This window comes from Aplidium turbinatum, chromosome 15, assembly GCF_918807975.1.
Source record: "Aplidium turbinatum chromosome 15, kaAplTurb1.1, whole genome shotgun sequence".
Classification (NCBI taxonomy): Eukaryota; Metazoa; Chordata; class Ascidiacea; order Aplousobranchia; family Polyclinidae; genus Aplidium; species Aplidium turbinatum.
This window is the reverse complement of record NC_137486.1, coordinates 14,364,780-14,386,694: the sequence shown is the minus strand read 5'-3', so window position 1 is coordinate 14,386,694 and position 21,915 is coordinate 14,364,780. Positions and strand designations below refer to the sequence as shown.

Genomic DNA, 21,915 nt, shown 5'->3' with positions numbered 1-21,915 from the left:
TTTTACACTTGACCACGCAATCGACATTGATTTCGAATTAATTCTTGAAATTGTAATAAAATCTCTTGCTTTCCAGTCAAGCGAACCAACAAGCTTGGGCCACCGAACTTGAAAAAACAATCTCAGCAAAGCAGGGATATGTTCTCATCACATCGGAGCAGCTGGTTGGAGTTTGCTTGTTTCTCTTTGTTAAGAAGGAATTGGTGGCAAACATCAGGTTTGGTGGCATTTTTTCTAGTTTAACCCAGACAGCAAATCAACCGTTTTTACATTGGTTCAACGTCTGCAGACGCTTCCATAAAGTTTGAGAGCTACTTATGATGAACAATGTTTTGCTTGAGTCTTATTTTCAAGAAATCATTTGATCAGCTCTGTTGTGTTCTGCGTTTTTTACTCCTACGTTTGAAATCTCTCGAAGGAACCATATAGGAAAATTCCAAACTTCCAACCTCGGTGACCGATCTCCGGTTAGCGGTTCCAATCACACACAAGGCTGTGACACTTCTTAAAACTATTTCCAAAAGAGACTTTACCAGTTCCAAGATAATGCTTTACACATAAACTACCGAGTTTGTATCAAAGAGAACTTGCTTGTTGTGTCATGACCTGTTGTTATGGTTTTGATGTCGTTTTTGTGTAGCTCGACGTGATTTGCTGAAACTGATAAATTGAGTAAAAAAACTGAATGGAATTCTTCTCTGGTTAAATTCATGTAACGAATCAACGAGGATTAATCAACTGTCATTAGTCTGTTAATACTTACGGTAATTTACATTTAACCAACGAGAGCTAAGACACCAATTTTGAAAGGACAGTTGAGTTTCAGACAGCAAACCAGTCGCTTTTTACATTGATCCAACCATTAACATTTAAAGAATATTTTTAAGTACCCGGCCGATTGACGCGCTTTTTTGTACACTTTTCTTGATCTGTGTTTCCACTCTTCAATTCCGTTATTTTGATGTTAACTTGACGATGCCTGATGTTGAATTAACGTCGAAAAACATTTTCGTTCCAGATGGGGGAATGCAATGCAACTGACCGCCAGCGATTAACCAAACAACCGCTGTGCATTTTGTTGCGTCAATGTTTTTTGTTGCTCATTGATTCACTTTTGGCTAAGCCTGGTTGCAAAAACTGAACGATTCATTATCGTTAACTTGACGATGTCACGTGTGTGGTTAGAGCGCCTTTGATGTGAAACGTTTGCGTAAACAACTTGAGCTACTCATCGTATTCATGTTGAATGAGTAACGTTACATGTTTTACTTGTTCCTCATTGCATGGGAGCGCTCAGGTTTGGTCTTGAAATGAACGCATGCTCAGCTAACAAAATCCTTCATCTAATGTTTGTCAACGTTAAATCAATGTGAAAAAATACGAATTTTGATTGATTGGTTGATGCGTAAACTTCAAACAATGACAAAATAAAGCTGCTCCTCAAAAAAATTGTCATTTTGCATCTCATGAATATCCTTTCTATAAGAAGTTCACCATGTTTCACGTGGAAATAACAACAAAGAAAACCTACTCAGAAGCTAATCACAAGTTCAGCACTTAACAGTATAAACTGGCAGAAATTGGCGGCTTCATTTTGTCTCAGCCAGCAAATCAGCTTATTTTACATTGATTCAACATCTGCAGACGTTGAATCAAGTGAAAAGGCTGATTTTCTGTATAGGATATCCTGTATGTCCTACCAAGTCCATATATGCCATCGCGATATTCACAGCAAGTTTCCTTGCTCTTTCAAACCGAGCTACTCCATTTTAGTGACGTCACGCTCACTAACTTCCGCTTAAACTCAAAAGGAAGTGATTCCAAGAACTGTGCTATGATGATCATGTCATATTGTGACTGTACAAATACTTTTTGCAAGGGGTAGACTAGATTATTTCTGTAGGGAGTACGTCTTAACGTTTGTCGTTTGCAGTTTTCTTTTTCAACCCTTTCTGTGTTCACTTTGATGTTCAACGATGAAATCAAGCAAACTTCACTGTTTTCCAGCATCTATCTGCATTTTGCAGTTGTGCATTGCGTTTACATACGTGCCAATGGGTTGAAAATCGGCAGAAGACTTCCAACCTTAACCCGTTAACAAAATTGGTCCTTTTTATATTGATTCAACGTCTGTGCAAATCTACAAAGTTACTGTACAAGTCGGGTCGATAACCAAACTCATGTTTTTTATCACAGAGAAGTATCAGTGTCGACGATCAAGACTGGTATGGGCGGAGCTACTGGCAATAAAGGCGCTGTAGCGATTTCATGCGTTGTTTTCAATACGTCAATGTGTTTCGTGTGTTCGCATTTTGCCGCTGGCCAAACACAAGTCCAAGAACGAAACAACGATTTTGAAGAGATTTCAAACAAACTGACGTTTTCCAAGGTAAACCTTACTACAGTAGTGTCACATTTTCCTTATTCTCTTTCAGATCATCGGCCCATAGGAAAGTCTGATTCCTGAATATGTGATCGACATGTGCAGTTGTGCACAATACCTATACCTAGACAGAAAATTCGTCAGTTGCTTTCCAGCATACAGAGAACAACTCAATACTTGTTTGATGTACAGTCGGTGTTAGCTGCATAGCACTTTAACGACATCTCGCGGTTGGTCAAATTTTAAATATTTACCCAACGGATTCACATATAACGCGGTTTGCCACTGAGGCACCAAAGCATGCGAGCTGTGTTACCGTCAAGTAGATGACCGGAGCAAGTTCAGCACGACCTTTGAATAGAATGTTATTGCGCTGGAAGTTCAACAAAGCGCTTATGACTTTTAGAAATTAATGGAGGACCCGTGAAAAACCTATAATTTCCACCATGCTGCCCGACAACAATGACAATGTTTTGTTTTCGTTTATTTAACGAAACAAGACGTCTGGTCAATGCAAAATAAATAAGTTTACTAACGATCATCTGTGGTCTAGGGACGCAACCTGTTCTGCCACGATTATGTGTTTTGGTGTGGCGACTTCAACTATAGAATAGACATGACCGGAGATGAAGTGAAGCAGCTGGTCAAAAGTGAATCTTGGGAGAAACTTAAAGAATTGGACCAACTTCGGGTGCAGAAGAAAATGGGAAATGTTTTTAAGGTTTGTAGTAGATCGCAACCTGTCCGGATAACGAGGTGCTTTTTTTACATCGTTTTGAAGTGGCTCGACGTTGAAACGATGTAAAACTGCTATTATTTTCTGGGTGATCATTAATCACCTGTCGCTCAAACATCATGTCTACAGTACTTTTCACTGAAACTTATTGAACATAACTTTTCATCTTTTGAATTTTTACTGTTTAAAGCCAACATCCGAACCATGAAAATGCCTTTTTTTACATTGAAACGATCGCTTTGATTACGTTGGTCTCAGAAGAAGAGCATTGTTTTTGTTTCGACTTTGAAGAAAATCATACAAATGAGCTTAATTTGTTTTTGCTTTGATTTTTAAAAACGTTATTTTAACGTAGGATTTCAACGAAGGAGAGACCGACTTTGCGCCGACTTACAAATACGATTTGTTTTCTGATGATTATGACACCAGCGAGAAGTGCAGGGTTCCCGCTTGGACCGACCGAGTTTTATGGAAGCGTCGCAAATGGTTTGAAAACAGCACACAGGTATGCGTCGTGCGCATTTTTCTCGCCTTGACTCAGCGCTGTCAAGATCCTTAACCTGCTTCGTGTTTACAGAACGGAGAAACCGACCAAGACGAGACCTTCAACAGTGGATCTTTAGTTCTGTACAAAAGGGCTGAGCTAAAAACTTCTGATCACAGGTACCAACAAAGCTTCCAGAATATCTCGCAATGAAATTTTAGCCACACTTGTTTTCGTATCAATTCAACGTTGCAATACGCTGTTTCAACGTCACTGGCTGTCTTAATGTAACTCACCACCCATCTAGCATTCCGCAGCTCCACAAAAGAAGTACTATAGTGTATGTTTTTTAAAAGGTAACGTTGTATATACGAAAAGAAAACCATGATATGTACTTCTGACACGTTACCCAAACAGCAAAATCCGTCATTTTTACATTGATTCAGACCTGTAGTGGCAGTCATCGATATCGTGGTGACGGAAGTTGACGAATCCCACCGAGCCGGAGTCTACGACGAGCTTGTGCACAGTCTTCAGCCCATCGACTCCCCAGTCTATATGTACGTCGAAGGGAAGCCAGGCGACGAGGTCTTGTGTCAACGCTTTCTTGGAACCCTCGACTTCGGAGATAAATTTTCCACAAAGTACGCTGTGAATTTTTGTTTTAATCAGCTGCTTGGAGTCGCTAATGTAACGCTGCTTCGATCTCTATATCCTTTGCTTGTTGCTTCATGAACTAAATGGCAGTGTTTTCTTCCCGGTGGCTCACGATTTCGTAGCTTTGGCTAAAGCCTTCATGCCAGGCTTGCTCAATATAAGTTTAACTTGAAAATTCTCTTGTCCATGTCATCTCTTTTATCTACAACACAACACTGGTTGTGGTTGCTTTCTTTCCACAACGATAAGGATTGAGCTGACTGGTGAAGGCAGCGTTTGCTTACTGTGGCGAGAATTAGTGGTAGGATACTGATAGGCTTAGCCTCGTGAGCGAGACACATGTCAATCGCTGTCAATTCTTGCTACTTCGCTTTTGGCTGCCCAAATACGAACCACAGTAAAGTATTTCCGCTTTACATCACTCAGTAAAACTGTGGACACTCTATCACAGACCTGCTTGTATTTTTTCTCACCGGCTACCACTTCTAAGAAACCAGGCATAACTGCAACATTAAATGTCAATCATTTCGCATCGCGTCGTTTTTTGGAACTCAAAGCTGCCACAGAACGTGAACATTTAGGTGTGAACTGCTCTCGATCGTTTGCACTATCTCGAATAGGAAATGTTTAAGTCGTTTTTATCATTCAACAGATGCTTTCCCAATTCCTGCCTCATCGTATGCGCTGAAGCCTGGATGGGCCCTGAACTCCTTCAACAGGATGGAAGCATATTTGAAGGGAGGAGAATCAGAATGTCGTTAACCAACGGTCAGTATTGCTACGAGATCAGTTTGTACGGCATTACAAAGTGTAGTTTTTGTAGTGGTCGAGTATTGAAGCCTATACAGAAAAAAAAAACATTAAAAACTATGTAAAGGTGTAATATAAAGGTATACTTTGTTGAGTCAAATTATTGTGTTTTAATGCAAACCTAAAGTTATTTACGCGTTTTTTCGCCTTTCAGACAACATTGTTGAAGCTCCTGCTCAAGCAAACTCGCTGAGTCATGTTGCAAGCAAACCAGTCATCGCCAACCACAGTAACGATGACAAAGAAATTTCCGCTTTTCCGCAACCGTCCATGCCTAGCAGCCATTCAAGTGGAAACATAGCCGCTTTGCGTGTTCCACCAATGCCCCGCCCAAGGTCAACTCCACCTGTTGTAGACCAGGTAGTAAAAAGTGAGCCGATTGAACCCAAATCTCAAACATCCAAAAGAGCACCCCCTCGTCCCCCAGCCATCTCCAGCGGACCGCCTCCCCGACCTCCAACTTTGCCAGCCAACAACAAGCAGCGGTTAAACCCTATCCCTGAACCTACTGGAACAGCAACTGCAGCTAGTTCCTTCATGACACCTCTACAGCCTGTTGTGGTGGAGAACAACTCTCAACCTGCTCCTGTCGCTTCGACTGAATATGCTTTTCCTGACTTGTCTCTGTGGGATTTCCCATCTGAGGTTCGATTTTCAGAGATTTGATATTGTCCGTTTCACGTTGATTGATTTAACTCCTTTCTTGTTACGATTTTGTGTTTGATTCTCTTCATTGTTGTTGTAATCATTTGTTGAGTGATGTTGACAAAGATTTCATACTGTTTCTGAATTTTTATTGCAGCCTCCAAAGATCAAACCTCGGAAGACTGTTCCCAAGCGAAGAGCACCTGTTCCTCCTAAGCAATCACCGCAAACCCGGAAGAACCCTCAAGCTCCTCCACTTCCTGTCAGTCACCAACCTCCCTCTAAAACCGACTTCTTACTGGATGATGTCATCTCATTCGAGGCCACTCCATCCATACCTCCTCTTCTTCCTTCACAATCAAACGCTTATTCTTTATCGATAATGTCCCCATTAGTTCCAGAGCAAGTGAATACTCAACCTCCAAAACCGGCTTTTCCTCCTCCCATCGTTCCTTTGCAGCCAACAAACTCATCCTTGCCTCCACCATTGATTCCTTTCCAACCGTTCAATGGTGCTTCCAACATCAACGGGAAGACAACCGTCCAGGATCCTTGGTCTGGAGGAAGTGCTACCAACCAAAGCTCACAGATAAACAAATCCTTCACCACAGATTTTAGCGACTTTAACTTTTCCTAAACCTTTCAAAATCTTTTATGTTTGAAAATTCACTTAAGGTTCTAAATATGTGTCGTGTATGAAAGACATTTTTTCGTTTCATCTGTTGTTCCATCTCTTTGTTGTCGCCATTAGTTAAGTTAAAGTTTCTTCGATGTTGCTCAGCCCCACACCACATACTAGTACCGTAAGGGTTTTATTTTATTTTTATGCAATTGTATCACGTTTGTGAATGTGCAATGTTTTGTTTATTTTCATTATTTTCTTTAATTGAGTGTGCATGATTATAAAGGGCATCATTAGCTAAAATTATGAGCCTATTTTTGTGAAAGCCATCTACTTTAAACCCTCGACCTTTGTAGCTAGAAGAGAAGTATTAAGTGATTTTGAGTGGATTTGTTACACGCTTTTTGTCGTTGTTTGATTTTTATGAGTAAGTGAAACTTCTATTTATTTCACGCGTAAGCTTGACAAAGCCACCGTTATGTTACGTAATCCTATGTTAATTCGTCGTGCTGTTTCTACAATTATGCTTGCTGAAAAATAATTATTGCATTTCACGTTTCCTTGCTCATTATTCTTGGCTGCTCGTCGAACAAAGTTCCTCAACTTAAAATGATCATCTAATTGTGTCACTTTTGCGTCACCAGTTGTGTTTTGCTGTACCACAGTTGAGGGTGTTACTGAAGCGACTATTTTGATAATAATGAAAGGCCATCGCTCCAGATAACGATTGTGGTTGTATGTTTTGTCTTAGCCAGTAAAGAGTTTGTCGCTCGCTGGACGTTGAAACAACGTAAAAAACAACATTTTTTGCTGGTTTTCATGTGCTCAAACATCAAAAACCTTCATTTTACATTGATTCAACGTCTGCAGACGTTCAAGTCAAAAGTCAAAGATTTCTACTTCATGTTCTGTCGCAAACTCAGCGAAACAAAACGTTGAAATAACGAATAACCATCAGGCCATGGTCGCAACTCTCGCACTGCCACAGAAAGTGAAAACTGTCACTTTCGATTTCGATAAAACGTTGAACACGTCATCAACGTCACATGATGAAAAATAACTTGGTTTGAGCTATTTATTGCTTGGCCGGTAAACAATCAAGTTCAGTATACGCAGACAAGTTGGAAATGATTACACGAACTCAAGTGATTGCACAAAACAAAGAATGCATAAAAGCCAGTAGCATTAGCGGCTTTTTAGGTTTGTGAAGATTGTGCTCACTTGGCTTAATTTATAACCCTCTACGCTCTGTAGATTTTATTATAGAAAAAATAACCTTCGATGCAAGTAGTTAAAACGTTATCAAAATTATTAGGAACATAACTTTCAGATAACCTTTGGCGCTATAAATCACAGTCTGTTATCCTGCCTTTGCCAAAATGGCCATATATGCTCAATAGCGACTATTAGCGGTATCACACTACACCATCACATTACCGGTACCCGATTTAACGCCATGGATTTTGGTCAGTGAATACAGATTTCATCTGGTTGCTGTTTTGTTTCAACCTTATTTATGAAGTGGCTTTGATGCAACGAGTGCTGTTGTACATTGCCAGTGATTATGTTATTTGAAACTTCAAGAGTTTTCTTTCTATTCTTTTTTATGAAAATGAGACAACTGACTGTTGACACGTAACATTATTTCTCGCTACTCAGCTACAACCATCCGCTTTTGCTCACCGATTAATGAAACACATTCTTTTTACACTGATTCAACGTCTGCAAACGTTTATTGAATGTAAAAAGGACAGTTTTGCTGTTTGGGTTTACGACAATAAACAGGATGATGATAAAGTGACTGCATTGCGGTTACGTAACAATTAGGTCAGGAAGAATAGACATTTTCAACTGTGATCTAACCTCGATTAAATTCATATAGAGCAGGGATGGGCAAGCTGCGGGCCGGATCGATATTGCCGTCTGACTAATATGCATGTTTTCTTAGTCATATATTTGCATCTATTGGGGGCTTGTAGAAAATTACAGGTTTTGACACTAAAACCAGCTGTCGAATTTATATCATATTTGGCCCGTTGTCTGAGATGTACCCACCCTTGATATTAAGAAAAACAGTCACCTTTCGTAGTGGGCTGATTAAACATTGTCAGTGGAAAATAACATAACACAATCACTAATCACAGTTTTGCAAAATAATGTCGGAAGAAATACAAACAATACAAAAAAATTAAAAGCGATACACTTTATCACTTGCAGAACTGTACTAGGCAACGGTGAGTCTTAGAATTCTACGCGAGGTTGCAGTTAACGAGACAACTTCGCAAAATAATATCTTTGACGGCAGCGAAAACAAACCGAATGTTGTCGGTATCAGTGGCACAAGTAAAATGTGTGTACAAAGTGCGTTTAGTCTTTTTAGTGTTCTCGAAGCAATCGACATATTTGCTTAAAATAAAGTCTCTTGCTGCAGCGGCGTCTTTTTCAGGGCCTTGAAAAGCTGGGAAGTGTGCAGCCAACGGTGAGTGTTGTATTTTTTCTTCCAATATGTCTGTCTTGTTGAGAAAAAGAATAACCGATGTGTTTTTGAAAAACTGATTTTGAACGATTGTCGTGAATAGGGCACAGCTCTCAACCTGACGATTGATGGTCGGAATCTCAATTTCCGGTTCGACTTTGCGATGCAGACTTTTGCCTTTCAGCAGCGGTGCCTTTATTCCATTGGTTTCTTCTGTTGGTGGCAAAGGGGCAGGTCGCAGTAAAGACTTGGAAAGCTCGTTTTGTCCTGGGCGGTGATTTTGCATAGACCTTTGTCGCGACACAGGGTTTTTCATTGATTTACTGAACCCCTTTCTTTCGTGAATTTTGAAATGTTCTGACGTTGCCCGCTGAATGACTTTTCTGTGAACGCTGGCCTTCGGTGGTGAATCGTCGGAAATACTTAAATTTCTGACGTTTCGTCGCAGTTCCAAACTGATTTCATCCGATGGGATAGTCTGATCATATCTGCACGTAACAACAGTTGTGAAAGGGTCGCTTTGCATACGTAGCTTCAGAAAGTTCTTCCGGACATGGTTTGCATAATGCAGCAGGTTGAAAATAAAAAGAGACACTTTGCTGCAGTAAATGATAAAACGGTAGCTTTGTTTTACGTAGATGTTCTGTTTGCAACGCGCAACAAATAGCTTAAATTAATAAAAAATGACGTTTGCTTGGTAACCTATCATACAAGTCGTTGCTTTCCGAAAGTATCTTCAGTTTTACAAAAGTATTGGTTGTTTAAAATGAACAAAAACTTACTCGCTCAACGCTGCGAGAAAAATAATAGACGTGACACTCTCAAAGCAGTTGATCCACTTTCTTCTCTCTGTTTTCTGTCCTCCAACATCGACGATACCGAATATGAAGCGATCGATGTCAAAGACATACTCCACAATACCAGACGTAGGCACTCTGGTACGCAATATGTCCTGAAAACACACAATATTAGACCATGGTGCATCATAAAATGTTAAATAAGTTAAGCTATAATTGCTCATCAAGTCAGAAAAACCTTTACATTTACGTGACATGCATATTGATGTATTTTCCGACAATTGGGCATATCTGTAGTCAGGGCCGGTTTTAGGCCGATTTGACCGATTAGATCAAATTGGGCCCCGCACATTGAAGGGGCCCCGCGCTAGCGGGGGTCTTTCTGTATTACGAGGTTTAAAATACTACTGAAACGTAAAATAAAAATTGAAATAATATTCTTTCTCATAACATCAATTTGTTATGCATCGTAACTAAAAAATTGTATAAAACACTATTAAGCACACTGAAGGAAACAAATTTAGAAGTGCAAGATATTCGAGGCCAAGGCTACGACAACGGTAGCAACATGAAAGGTCACACATCTGGAGTACAAGCACGACTACTGAAAGAAAATTCAAGAGCGTTTTTTGTACCCTGTGCATGTCACAATTATAACCTACTACTCGGAGATGTAGCCAAATGTTGTCCAGATGCTATAACATTCTTTGGAGTTTTGCAATCGATCTACACATTGTTCTCGGCATCAACTAAGAGGTGGGCTATTTTTAAAAAATATGTACCTGGGTTATCAGTAAAACCCTTGAGCACTACAAGATGGGAATGTCGCATTGACAGTGTTAAAGCTATCCGTTATCAGGTTGGAGAAGTATATGATGCTCTTGTTGAAATATCAGAGATAACAAATGAGCCGATGGTAAAAGCAGAAGCTGAATCTTTAGCAAACCAGCTAAAAGACTACAAATTTTGTGTTTCTTTGATATTTTGGTATGAAGTACTTTTTAAAGTTAACTACGTAAGCAAGGAACTACAAAGTGAAACAAAAGATATTAATGAAGGTATAGAGTCATTTAAAACACTCTTGTCATGGCTAAGAAATTATAGAGAAGAAGGCTTTAATGATGTTCTAATAGGTGCAAATGAATTGGCTGAATCGATTGAAATACCACCGGAGTCTAGAAAATTTCATGAAAAAAAGATACGTCGAAGGAAGCGAATGTTTTTGTATGAAGCAGAGGATCAACCTAATGATGATCCAAAAGAAATGTACAGAGTTCAATGCTTCAACTTAGTCCTCGATCAAGCTATTCAGTCAATGGAAAGCAGATTTAAACAACTTAAAGATCATTCAAAATTATTTGGATTTATAAATAGCTTTCAAGATATGCGAAAGGAGGAAATAAGGGAGCACACATCAAACCTTGAAGCTGCTTTAACAATTACCACAAGAAGACAGGACGCTGAAGAAAAGATTGTTACAGAAAAAAACAAAGATATTGATGGGTATATGCTAGCTGAAGAACTTGAAGCTCTAAAAACTTTCCTTCAACCCAGAATTAAGCCGTATGCACTCTTTGAACACTTGATAGAAAACAATAGATTTGCAACATTTCCTAATGTTTTCATTGCATTGAGGATTTATTTGACGATGCCAATAACTGTTGCATCAGGGGAAAGAAGCTTTTCAAAGCTGAAACTAATTAAAACGTACTTGAGATCTACAATCGCGCAAGAAAGACTTAACAGTTTGTCAATGCTTTCTATAGAATGCGAGATTGCTAAAGCCATTGACTTTGAAGTTATTTTGAATGACTTTGCTAATAAAAAGGCAAGAAAAGTTTTTTTCTGAAAAACTAAAGGTTAATTGCCTAATTTTCCTTTTTTGCTATTAAAAGTAAAACAACATATCGTAAATAAACATCCACATTACCTTTAATTTGTTTTATAGCAAGTAATAAATGTCTATCTTTGTAGTTTGTATGTACTGGTATGTATTTTATGATATATAAACACCCATAAATTTTGCTGTGAAGAGTAGGGGCCCCGTCATCACATTTCTAATTGGGCCCCGCGGTTCCTAGCACCGGGCCTGTCTGTAGTCTACTCGCCTATAGTTAGCTTACTAGGTAAGTTAATTAAAAATTAATCTAAAATCAAGGGAGGCATGTTTCCCCACTGAGATTGGGTTAAAATAGTTTTCTACATTTTGTCCTTTTTGCAGAATCCACCCAATAAAGATCGTTGAAATAAGCAGCGAAACTATGGGCTTGATTTTGTGTCTTTCTAACTGAATTTTTCAACAAGTCACCACGTGGCTTTATTTCGTCAATTGAAAAACTAAAATGGTCTCTGTAATCCTGACTCTGCTAAATCAGTAGGCCTAATAAAATATCGAGTGACCAAATAGATAAGCTACTACAGCTTTAGCTTTTCAGTTTGCATGATACAGTTGCCGCAAACCAGACAGTAAAATCCGTCATTTTTACAGTGATTCAACGTCTGCAGACGTTAAATCAATGTAAAAATGACGGATTTAGCAGTTTGGGAACAAACCTGCAAGGTTGGAACGAAAGATGGGGATGCCAATCTGCTCAAGGAGTTCAAATAATATGAAGCCGAATCGAGAAGATGGAACTCATTTCTTCGTCTTTAAAATAAAGTAAAAGCTTATTATTTAAGCTAAGATTATTTTTGACAATATAAATTATGTTGAAGTAGCCTACAATAAACTGGCTAGGCTATTGTTTATGTGTTATGATTCCGCAGGGCACATAAGCGTAATAGCAAAGTAGGCCAGTTTCTTGTGGAATATTTGTACTTTAAGCTAGGCTATTCAGGCTATTCAGTTATTGGTTTGGTTGGTTTTGAACTTTTATTCCCGGACTGACAAAGCCTTTGATACGTTATTCCTGGTAGTTTCGCATAGGCCTACTTGTAGAGGGTTTTGGCACAGGGCCGGTCACCGAGAGTGGTAAAGTGAAGTTTTCCGATTGTTGTTGAAGTGTTAATGCCGGGAAATTATTCCATCCATTAGTTGCCGCTGAATGACGAGCAGTCCTGAAATGCGTTGCTCAAGCGCACACCCCGAGAGCCGAACCAGCGACGCGTGATCTTGAGTCAGGCGCGTAACCAATGAGCTAACATGGCGGACTAATCAGTTAATCAACATAGATGACATAAATTACTTTCAGTACCCAGACAAAAAAATCCGTCATTTTTACATTGATTCAACGTCTGCAGACATTGAATCAATGTAACAATGACGGGTTTTGCTGTTTCGTACTGGCAGTCTTACTCATTTTATACAATTTTAACTGGATTGTAATTGACTTGGTAGCCTACTAAGTAGATAAACCTGCACAAAACGTACTGTTTACATTGAAATAACATAAATAAAGTATTCTCACAAGTAGCAGGTTTGAATTCCTTCATCTTTCCACAATCGAGCAATGAGTTTGGCGTTATCAGGAGTGAGTCTGGCTTCTTCTTCTCTGTCCAGATCCATCAGGCTGCATGCAATCAAACGGTTTTGTTCGCTTTCGTATGGAATTCCTATTGAAAAAAAAGGTTAGTCAATGACGTCTACCACCATTGATCAATGGCTAATTACCGTTTCTCACATTGTTAGTACCGGTACTGAAAATCATCGGTTTGGGTGCTGAATTTGCGTTTGGCAGGGCTTGGGAACAATCTTTAATGACTGCAGCTGCAAACATCCAGCTCTCGGTTTCCCCATATCAAAGTTTTAGATCAAAAAATAACAACCAGGACTAGCTGTCTACTGAAAAAATTACAGCAGTAGATTAAACGTAAACACTAAAAAGGCATCACGACCAGTTTAAAGAGTCTGTCAAGTAGGATAAGTTTGCATTTACACAAGACTACGACCTTTTGTAAACGTGCTGTGTTTAAAAACTCAACTTCTTATAAACAAACCGTGCAAAGTGTAGCCTGCTGTCTATAAGCTTTCAGGTTTACAATTTAACTTTTTAAGGTTATTTCAAGGGAAAGACATGATTAGAACTACCAGTTCAGCAGTTTGCAACCTCCGAGCCGAAAGATTTTGCCATGGGCTCATAGTAAATGTGCAAAAAGCTGAAACCTGTTGCGTTTAGGTTTTATTCGCTTGCACGAGAACGTGAATCTACAATAAGTATAAATTCTGTCTCAAGGCTGAGCTTGCATAGTCATGTTTTGTGAGAGAATGAACATTCTCTGTTACATAATAAAGCGACTCCAGATTTATGACTAATTTTGTAACAAACACAATTTCCTTCCTTATCATTAAAAAAGAAAGATTTCAGTTACCAGTTCCCGCGGAAGTAGACTAATTTTGGTTCAGAATTACGGAAGCATTCTAGCTGTTACGTGTTGTGGTCTGGTTGGTTCTTTGGAACAAATGCCAATAATACTTGAACATTTTTGATTTTGATATACTTTAGTAGCGCGAAATTTCCTAAGTATTTGCTATGGATTGAGAGTCGAACACAATAATTTGTGTTATTGTAATTCAAGATGGCTTTCTAAGGGCAAAGTTGTTTTTGCTGTATACGACTTGAGAAACAAAATTATCACATTTTGAAAGAAAAAAATCATGCAGTTTTCCAGACTAAGATGGCTTATCTCTGTGATATTTTTGCAATAACTAGCTACACCTCTCTCCAAGGAAAGAATACTCACATCCAGTGCTGGTCTTAGGGTATTTCGGGCCCTGTGCGAAATATGCTTTGCGAGCCCCAATGACAATGATCCAATTCAGTAGCTTAGCTAGGTATTTTGGAAGGGGAGGGGGTTAATTGACGGACGGCGGGCGAAGTCTGACGGCGTGTTTGCCGAAGGCGACACCCAACGGCGGGGGGTCTGGGGGCCTCTCTCAGAAAATTTTGAAAAATTACTTTGAATTTGGTGCGTTCTGAGAGCATGTTCAACAAAAATACCGGTACTTGGATAATGGATACCGGTACTTTCTTGTGAATCAAATTGAATTTTTTCCATTGGAAATGACAAAAATTACTGCATTTTCTTAGTAAATTGCGGGCCCCCTAATTTGCGGGCCTTGTGCGATTGCACGGTTTGCACACCCCAAAGACTGGCACTGCTCACATCACTTTACTCTATGACACATTTTAAGCTTTTAAACGCAAACTACAATTGTGGAAAATTGATTTGTCGGAAAATAACGTGCGATGTGATAGCTTTCCCCTTTTAAAGTCACATTTGAGCTCACAATCTGGTAATCTCGCCTTGCAAAATACAGATAAGTGTGATAGGCGGAGTGTAACGTATCCACATTTAGATGCTCTAATCCTGATCTCACATATTGAGATATAATTTTTCTGAGAACAATTAGAAGCACAATCCAAATTTTCGTTTGTAAGCTGTTTAGCTCTTCGATTTCTTATAACAACCAATTTATGTAAAGCCTACTTTGTGGTAGCTGTGATCGTCTAAATACATTGCAGCGGTAAGATCGACATTGACTGAGAAATGCATGATGCGATATCGGATGTCGAACCGCGGATTGATAAAAAATGTTTTGGGAAGTAAGCTCATACTTTGTAATTTGAATGATATTAATTATTAAATCAACCATTAAACTACACAAGTTTGACAGTAGCTCAAAAATTCTAAATGTGACGTAAAGTACTAGTTCTTAAAATTCAAGTTTTCAACTGACTTGTACTGCCTATCCAAAAGACAATGTTTATTGCTAAATATTAAAAATCTTTTTTTAACACTCTTAAAATTTCAAAAAAAGGGGTAATTTGCAATATGCCAGTTTAACAAACAATTAAAAAAGTGTGAACAGGCCAACTAAGCAAAGGTTACAGTTTTTATTTTAGGCCCATTGTAATTGGTAATCCTATGGTTTCTTAACTCACAGTTAAATGATCAACTAAAAATTAAATTTTCTCTGAAAAACCAGCCAACAAACAGCTAAAGTACAATATTCAATCCTACAAACGGAGGCTAATGTACAGCACGTGATAGAACACAACAGACCTACGCAAGTGAAAAGTTGCATGAAATCGTCTACATCAGCAAAGCTGTAAGAGAAAACATGCTGTTGGCAAAGGAAACTGTTACATGCTAAATTTTAACATCAGATATACACAGTCCAACAGTCGTATACCAAACTTGCTGAGTCATTGTGATTGCAAGCAAACATACCTAATGTATCCATCGCTCTTATCAACATCTTCACGGATACGTTCACATTCTGATGAATAAGAGAAATGTGGTTTCGCCTTTCTTCAAGAGTATAACCTTTTCCATGAATAATGCGCATCTGTATGAAACAGAAAAAAGCTTTTAAGATTATAACTTTATAATGCGGTTTACAGATTTAGAGGTGTAACATAACACATCGGTTTTATTCCAGTTGCATACTTTCCGTTTTGGGAGCTACAAATCAGCAGGTCGTGAATAATTTCAAATATCAATCAACCATGGTTGAGCGGTATGGCCAATCACTGTTATGACTCACTTCCACTTGGTTTTGGTTTTGGCAAAATGTGGTTGTGTCATACTCATAGGCCTACTACAAAATTAAACTGTCGAGCTAGTTTCGGCTAATCTGTTTATGCAAGAAATGCAGTTTTTACAGCAGTAAGTTTGTATGGTGAAGTCCGTACTTTATTGAAAACGTTGTGCTTTGAGTATGTTGTAAAACGTACAAACCTCTCTGAAACAGAATCAAATAGGCTTTAACAGAGTTTTAATTACACTAGGAAATAAATTCAACTCATTGCCTTTACACCATGCTTTACACTCATCGTGATTTTGCATCCAAGCAGTCGTGTTGGAACATTATGCTCATAATTAATTATACACAGTCATACTTCCTGTTACCTTTCGTAAGCTTCAGCTAACGCTGCATGAACGCAGGCAAACGTCAAGCAAACTTAAAATATCATTCTTCAAACGTCCGATTTTGTAACAAGAGTTGCATTCTTTTGCTTTTGATCAGCGGTTCAATGCAATGGTTTTAAGCACTTTCTCTTTCCACAGCCTTTTCTGTCTAATGGACTTTTTGTACGTCACTTATCATCTCAGCTACAACAAATTATTTGATTGCTCATTTTGCTTGTGTTGTACCAGCATTGCTTTCTAGCACTAGTTGCAACGTTCATCTGATGAAATTGAAAGTAAAATTAACAACAAACAAGATGGTTTATTGCTTCACTGACGTTTTGTTTTACTAAACCATCTTGTTTGTTGTTAATTTTACTTTCAATTTCATCAGATGAACGTTGCAACTAGTGCTAGAAACGATAATTGTCCTGATAAACACCCAAACTTTTCAGTATTGTACCATTGCATTGCTGCCGTTTTGTGAACGTTATTTGGTGAAGTTTTTCGAGCAAGTTGTTACGTGGCATAAGTTTAAGAGGTTAGAACCCCCAGTGTTCTCTTTCTGATGTTTTTGTGATTTTGTATGTGACGTGGATACGATAATCATGCACATCATCATCATCATCATTAGTCGTTATCTCCGCCTGCGGCAGATTGCGCATCAACATGGCTTATTTGTTTCCAAGAGTGGCGATTTTGAGCCAACTCGCCCAGTGTCGTCAAGTGGAGTACACTGACACGGTATCATGCACACTGACACGGTAATTCTATGAACAATCTAAACAAGACAACTGAATATTTTGGCCACATCATGAGAAAATACTCCTTTCATAGACAACTACGACAAAAGAAAATGAAATGAAATCCACCAAAAATTTGAATTAATCTTCTTCGTGTGTCAAGTGTCACACGGCCGCCATGCAGAACATCACGCAAGCTCTTTTCTTGTTCTATCGTTGAACTCGGCCAATTCTTGTGAATGATAAGACTGGACGAGGTTGCGACTGTGATTGTGAAATCTAGATGTGTTTTCCAAAAAAAGTTTTTTTGTCAAATACCGAAATGTAGTTCTTGTGTTATGTTATTTCTTGTGTTATTTATGTAGAAGCAGTCGTAAATCGACTTCAAGTCTGAAAGTTGAAAGTTATACTATTTTTGTGAATGTAGTGAGAGAAATAAAGTTTGCATTTGCTCATAATGGTTGATGATACTGGTAGAAACGTAAATAGCAATATATATAAATCTTGTTTGTAATTGTTGTTACCGTACTACCCAACGAAAAACTAACACATACAATAATTTCGAATGGAGATTGGCAGCACCGAAAGTAAAAACAAAAACATAGAGTGACAGACAAATCTTGGAAGGCGTTAATCAACCCACTCGCTATCTACTGTAAATACCAAAAGTTAAACTGCAATAGAATCCAGTGCAGCAACGTACGGTAACTGTTTGTTTTGCTGTGTTTGATATATCTCACGAACTGCACAGCGGCTCGCATGAGCAACATCATGCAGCAATGCGGAAGAAAGACTAGTCAGTTCAAAACAAAAAGTTACAACTTTGCATCGATTTTTGGCGTGATTATGTTGTTTCGACATAACGAATGACTTCATCCGGTGGGTTGGTAATCAAAAGATATGTTGCATATCGCTGTTATTCATCATTTGCCATTTAAATATACGAATTCACTACTATTTCTTTGCGCACTGATCCACAAGTGTAATTTCCCTTTTTGTCACAAACATTTTTCGCGAGGAAAAAGCTTTTCAACAAAGTATACACCCTAAAGTGTTTTAGAATATTTTTTTAAAGGGAGGTAGATTATGGGCGCATATCCAAGCACACAAGAGTAACTAACCTGTTTAGCCTTGCCATAAAGCTGTGGCCATAATAAGTAGAATAATATGTGAGCACTTCCTGTATCGTCATCATCATCATCATAATCCATCGTCGGTTTGTTCCCCACTAGTGGGGGTGGTCGATTGTTTCCGCGCAGCAATTGTTTTAATCCCTTTTCTCCATTTCACCCTGTCCCTTGCATCTTCCTCCTTCAGTCCGACTTTTTTAAATTCATCCTTCACTTGTTGTTTCCACGTTCTTCTTGGACGACCGCGTTTCCTCTTCCCATCCACCTTTAGATCTAGTGCCTTTCTAAGAAAACTTCCTTCCTCCCTCCTTATCACATGTCCATACCATCTTACTCCATTTGCCCTTGCCAGTTGGTCTATGGTCTCTCTCATCTCTAGCATATCCAACAATTCTTCAGTCCTTTTTTCCCTTCTCGTTTTCACCCCACACATTGCTCTCACCATTGACCTTTCCGTTCTTCTCAGGATTGCCAGTTCACTCTCTCTCAATATCCATGTCTCGCTACCATATAGCATTGCAGGCCGCACACAGCTCCGATATACTTTCCCTTTCATCCTTAGTGAGAATTTTCTGCCATACAACATTTCCCCACATTCCCTGAACTTTGCCCAGCCCAATCTTGCCCTTGTTGTCACCGCTGCTTCACATCCACCACTTCCATTTATCCGATCACCCAGATAACAGAAGTCTGTCACTGTTTCGATGCCATGGCAGAACTCATCATCATGGCCTTCCACTTCATTCGTTCCTTTATTGCATTTCCCACAAACAAAACACTTCGCCAATCTTGTTGCGGCTCTCTTGACATTAGCACATCTTGCATGTACCCACTTTCCACATTCCTTGCATTGCATTGAATTTCTCATCACTCTCTTGCCACATATTCCACAGGGATCTACTTTGCTCTCAACAACTGTTCCTTCTGCTCCACTCACCATCACTTTTGTTTTTTCAAGATTCACCTTCATACCCTTGGTTTCAAATGCTTCTTTCCATTTCTCAAACTTTCTCTCCAGTCCCTCCATACTATTACTTGTCAAGACCAGGTCGTCTGCATACAAAATTTCACTCAATAAGCCCTCCCTCACTCCTTCAGTTACAACGTCAACCACAATAGCAAATATCAGAGGTGACAAAACTGATCCTTGGTGTACACCAACCTTCACAAAAAACTCGTTTGAATAATTTGATCCAACTCTCACTTTTGTTCTTGCATCCTCATACATAGACATCACAGCTCTCACTAATACCTCCGGTATACCTCTTTTCCTCATTGCCCACTCCATCACTTTCCTTGGTACTCTGTCAAATGCCTTTTCTAAGTCGACGAACACACATATATAGTTTTCTCTGCTTCTCTCGGTATTCCTCCTGCATTCTTCTCAATATAAACAGAGCATCCACTGTACCTTTTCCTGGCATGAATCCAAACTGCATATCATTTAATTTCACCAATGTTCTCAACCTCTTTTCTAGTATTCTTAAAACTTGTTAAAAGGAAATGAAAATTTTAAGAACAAAATTTGCTTTTGTTTATTAACTCAAAGTGGCTTAGAGCTGTAGCATTGCAAAGGCACACTGATGCTGCTGGCAGGCAGGCTACTCTATCCCAGGGAGCAGTGCTGATCTACCATTGTTTTATATGTAAGATTAGGACTTGCTGATGCACTACATACTTAGATTTTTAAAACATCACTTGAAAGTATCCATTGCAAAAGTGGCATCTTTAAATTTATAAACAAATATCTACCCTTGGGTGCCCCTAAGGGTTCAATCATGCTCGAATGACCATGGTAAAAAAAAAAAAAAAAGAACAATCCATCGGAAGTGAAAAGGGAGAATAGAACAGAACTATATTTAACGTGATGTCATGTAGAGTTCCCCACTAATGTCAGTTTCTTGTAGCTATCAGTGATGGCCAATCACTGGCATTCCATTCTCAAACACACGCTTGCAGAGCAATTGAAGTGGCAATGATCCCAGACAGCAAAATCCGTCATTTTTGCATTGATTAAACGTCTGCAGAATATACAAATGACGGATTTTGTTGTCTGGAATTCACCTCATTCTTTTTTCACTAAAGATTTACATTCAACCCCGCAGCGATTTTCATTTTCACAATGAAGGGAAATTTTAGTACTTTTAGCAGACGAGTGCAATAATTCCGCCCTCAAAGTAATTTTACATTCAGCTATGATTAATACGTATTTACACTTACAACCGTTCAAGCCGCCCGTCCAAAGAATGTTATAAAACTAAGTTTATACGTGGAGGCTGACTCAGCGTGAATAGTAGCCTACATAACTGCTAGACTAATTTAAAGATGTACAACGCGGTACTTGACAAATCGTGCTCTAACTACGATGTGCTGACGATGCAATAGGCTACTACATGTTTTTTCACAAACTCCAAATAAAAGTTGAAAGAATACCAACAATTAATTTGCACTTCCAATGATGGCATCATAGATAACACATTTGATGACATTTATTGTATTTTACACCAGCACCCGTGGCTCTTGTGCTGGTAGCCCTGGGGTCGATTCCAGATCGGGTCATACCAAAGACTTTAAAAAGGGTACCGATTGTATTCTTTCTTGCATAAAGCAGTGAGGATGAATCGGGTAATAATCTGGTGACATATCACCCTCTTCCAATCTGCCTTGAGCCAGCATGGAAGCAGTACGGCTCATAAAATCACATGGAACCCTGTCGAGTAATCCATGTTGTTGCGCAATCTGCTGCAAGCGGAGATAGCAATTGATTATTATTATTATTGTATTTTACAATATCACATTTCACAAAATTTATTTGATGCTTGTTATTTTAGTTTTGTATTGAAATTACACGTACAATTTTCAATTTGTGCTCTTTTCAAAGTCGATTCAAACTAGCAAAAGATTTTCTATCAAATTTAAGAAGCTAATTATCAAGTTTACCGCAAATTTTGTTCTTAAAATTTTCATTTCCTTTTAACAAGTTTTAAGCTGCAAATCATGGTGTAAGAAGCAGATGTGCTTGAAATAGTCGAATTTGTATTGCAAAGAAGAAAAAACAAATTTCCTTTCATTTTTTAAATAAACAAAATAAAATGAAAAAATTTTGAAAATAATCTGTGTAAGTTTTTTGAAAGGATGAAAAGCTTTACTAAATTTCAGTCCACATCAACTACAAACACTAAGTTATCGTATTAACTACTGTCAAGCATAATTATTGTCAAAAGTTAAATCAAAATTCAACATGTCGACATAAATACAATATTTTCTCAATTGTCAGAGACTGCAACGACAGGATAGAAAGATGTTACGCTTTTTTCATGGTGAGGCTACAACAACATTGCAAAGCATCTTCTAATTGAACTTACCTGCTTTAAGAAAGTCGATTTTCCACTCTCTGCAGTTCCCAACACCAACAATTTCACTTGACTTTTTGCTTCTCGTTTGGCTTCTTTTAACTGTTTTTCTATTTCTTTGTTGATCAGCTTAGCATCAGAATCAACAGTGAAACAAGATGACAACTGAGACATGACCAGGGCTAGAGTAAGAAAACCTTAATTTCTACAAGTTTTGTTTATACAGC

General features: G+C 38.6%; 2 protein-coding genes across 2 annotated transcripts in view; one reads left to right on the top strand and one right to left on the bottom strand.

The window, feature by feature from the left end:
- The window catches only part of LOC145784668 (synaptojanin-1-like), a 20,291-nt gene extending 12,171 nt beyond the window's left edge, over window positions 1-8,120 (top strand). Inside the window, exons 18-26 of the mRNA XM_082596536.1 lie at window positions 77-217; window positions 2,197-2,389; window positions 2,937-3,104; window positions 3,475-3,624; window positions 3,697-3,782; window positions 4,050-4,247; window positions 4,913-5,028; window positions 5,225-5,715; window positions 5,873-8,120. Of these exons, the coding sequence (XP_082452662.1) occupies window positions 77-217; window positions 2,197-2,389; window positions 2,937-3,104; window positions 3,475-3,624; window positions 3,697-3,782; window positions 4,050-4,247; window positions 4,913-5,028; window positions 5,225-5,715; window positions 5,873-6,352 (2,023 nt within the window). The 3' untranslated portion in view covers window positions 6,353-8,120. The remainder of the gene's footprint in view (window positions 1-76; window positions 218-2,196; window positions 2,390-2,936; window positions 3,105-3,474; window positions 3,625-3,696; window positions 3,783-4,049; window positions 4,248-4,912; window positions 5,029-5,224; window positions 5,716-5,872) is intronic.
- LOC145784669 (guanine nucleotide-binding protein subunit alpha-14-like) lies at window positions 8,058-21,915 on the bottom strand. The gene is made up of 6 exons (XM_082596537.1): window positions 21,701-21,915; window positions 15,782-15,899; window positions 13,018-13,162; window positions 12,164-12,257; window positions 9,596-9,765; window positions 8,058-9,301 (listed from the first exon to the last, which is right to left on the bottom strand). The coding sequence occupies exons 1-6, from the start codon at window positions 21,860-21,862 to the stop codon at window positions 8,587-8,589; spliced, it is 1,404 nt and encodes a 467-aa protein (XP_082452663.1). The 5' UTR covers window positions 21,863-21,915; the 3' UTR covers window positions 8,058-8,586.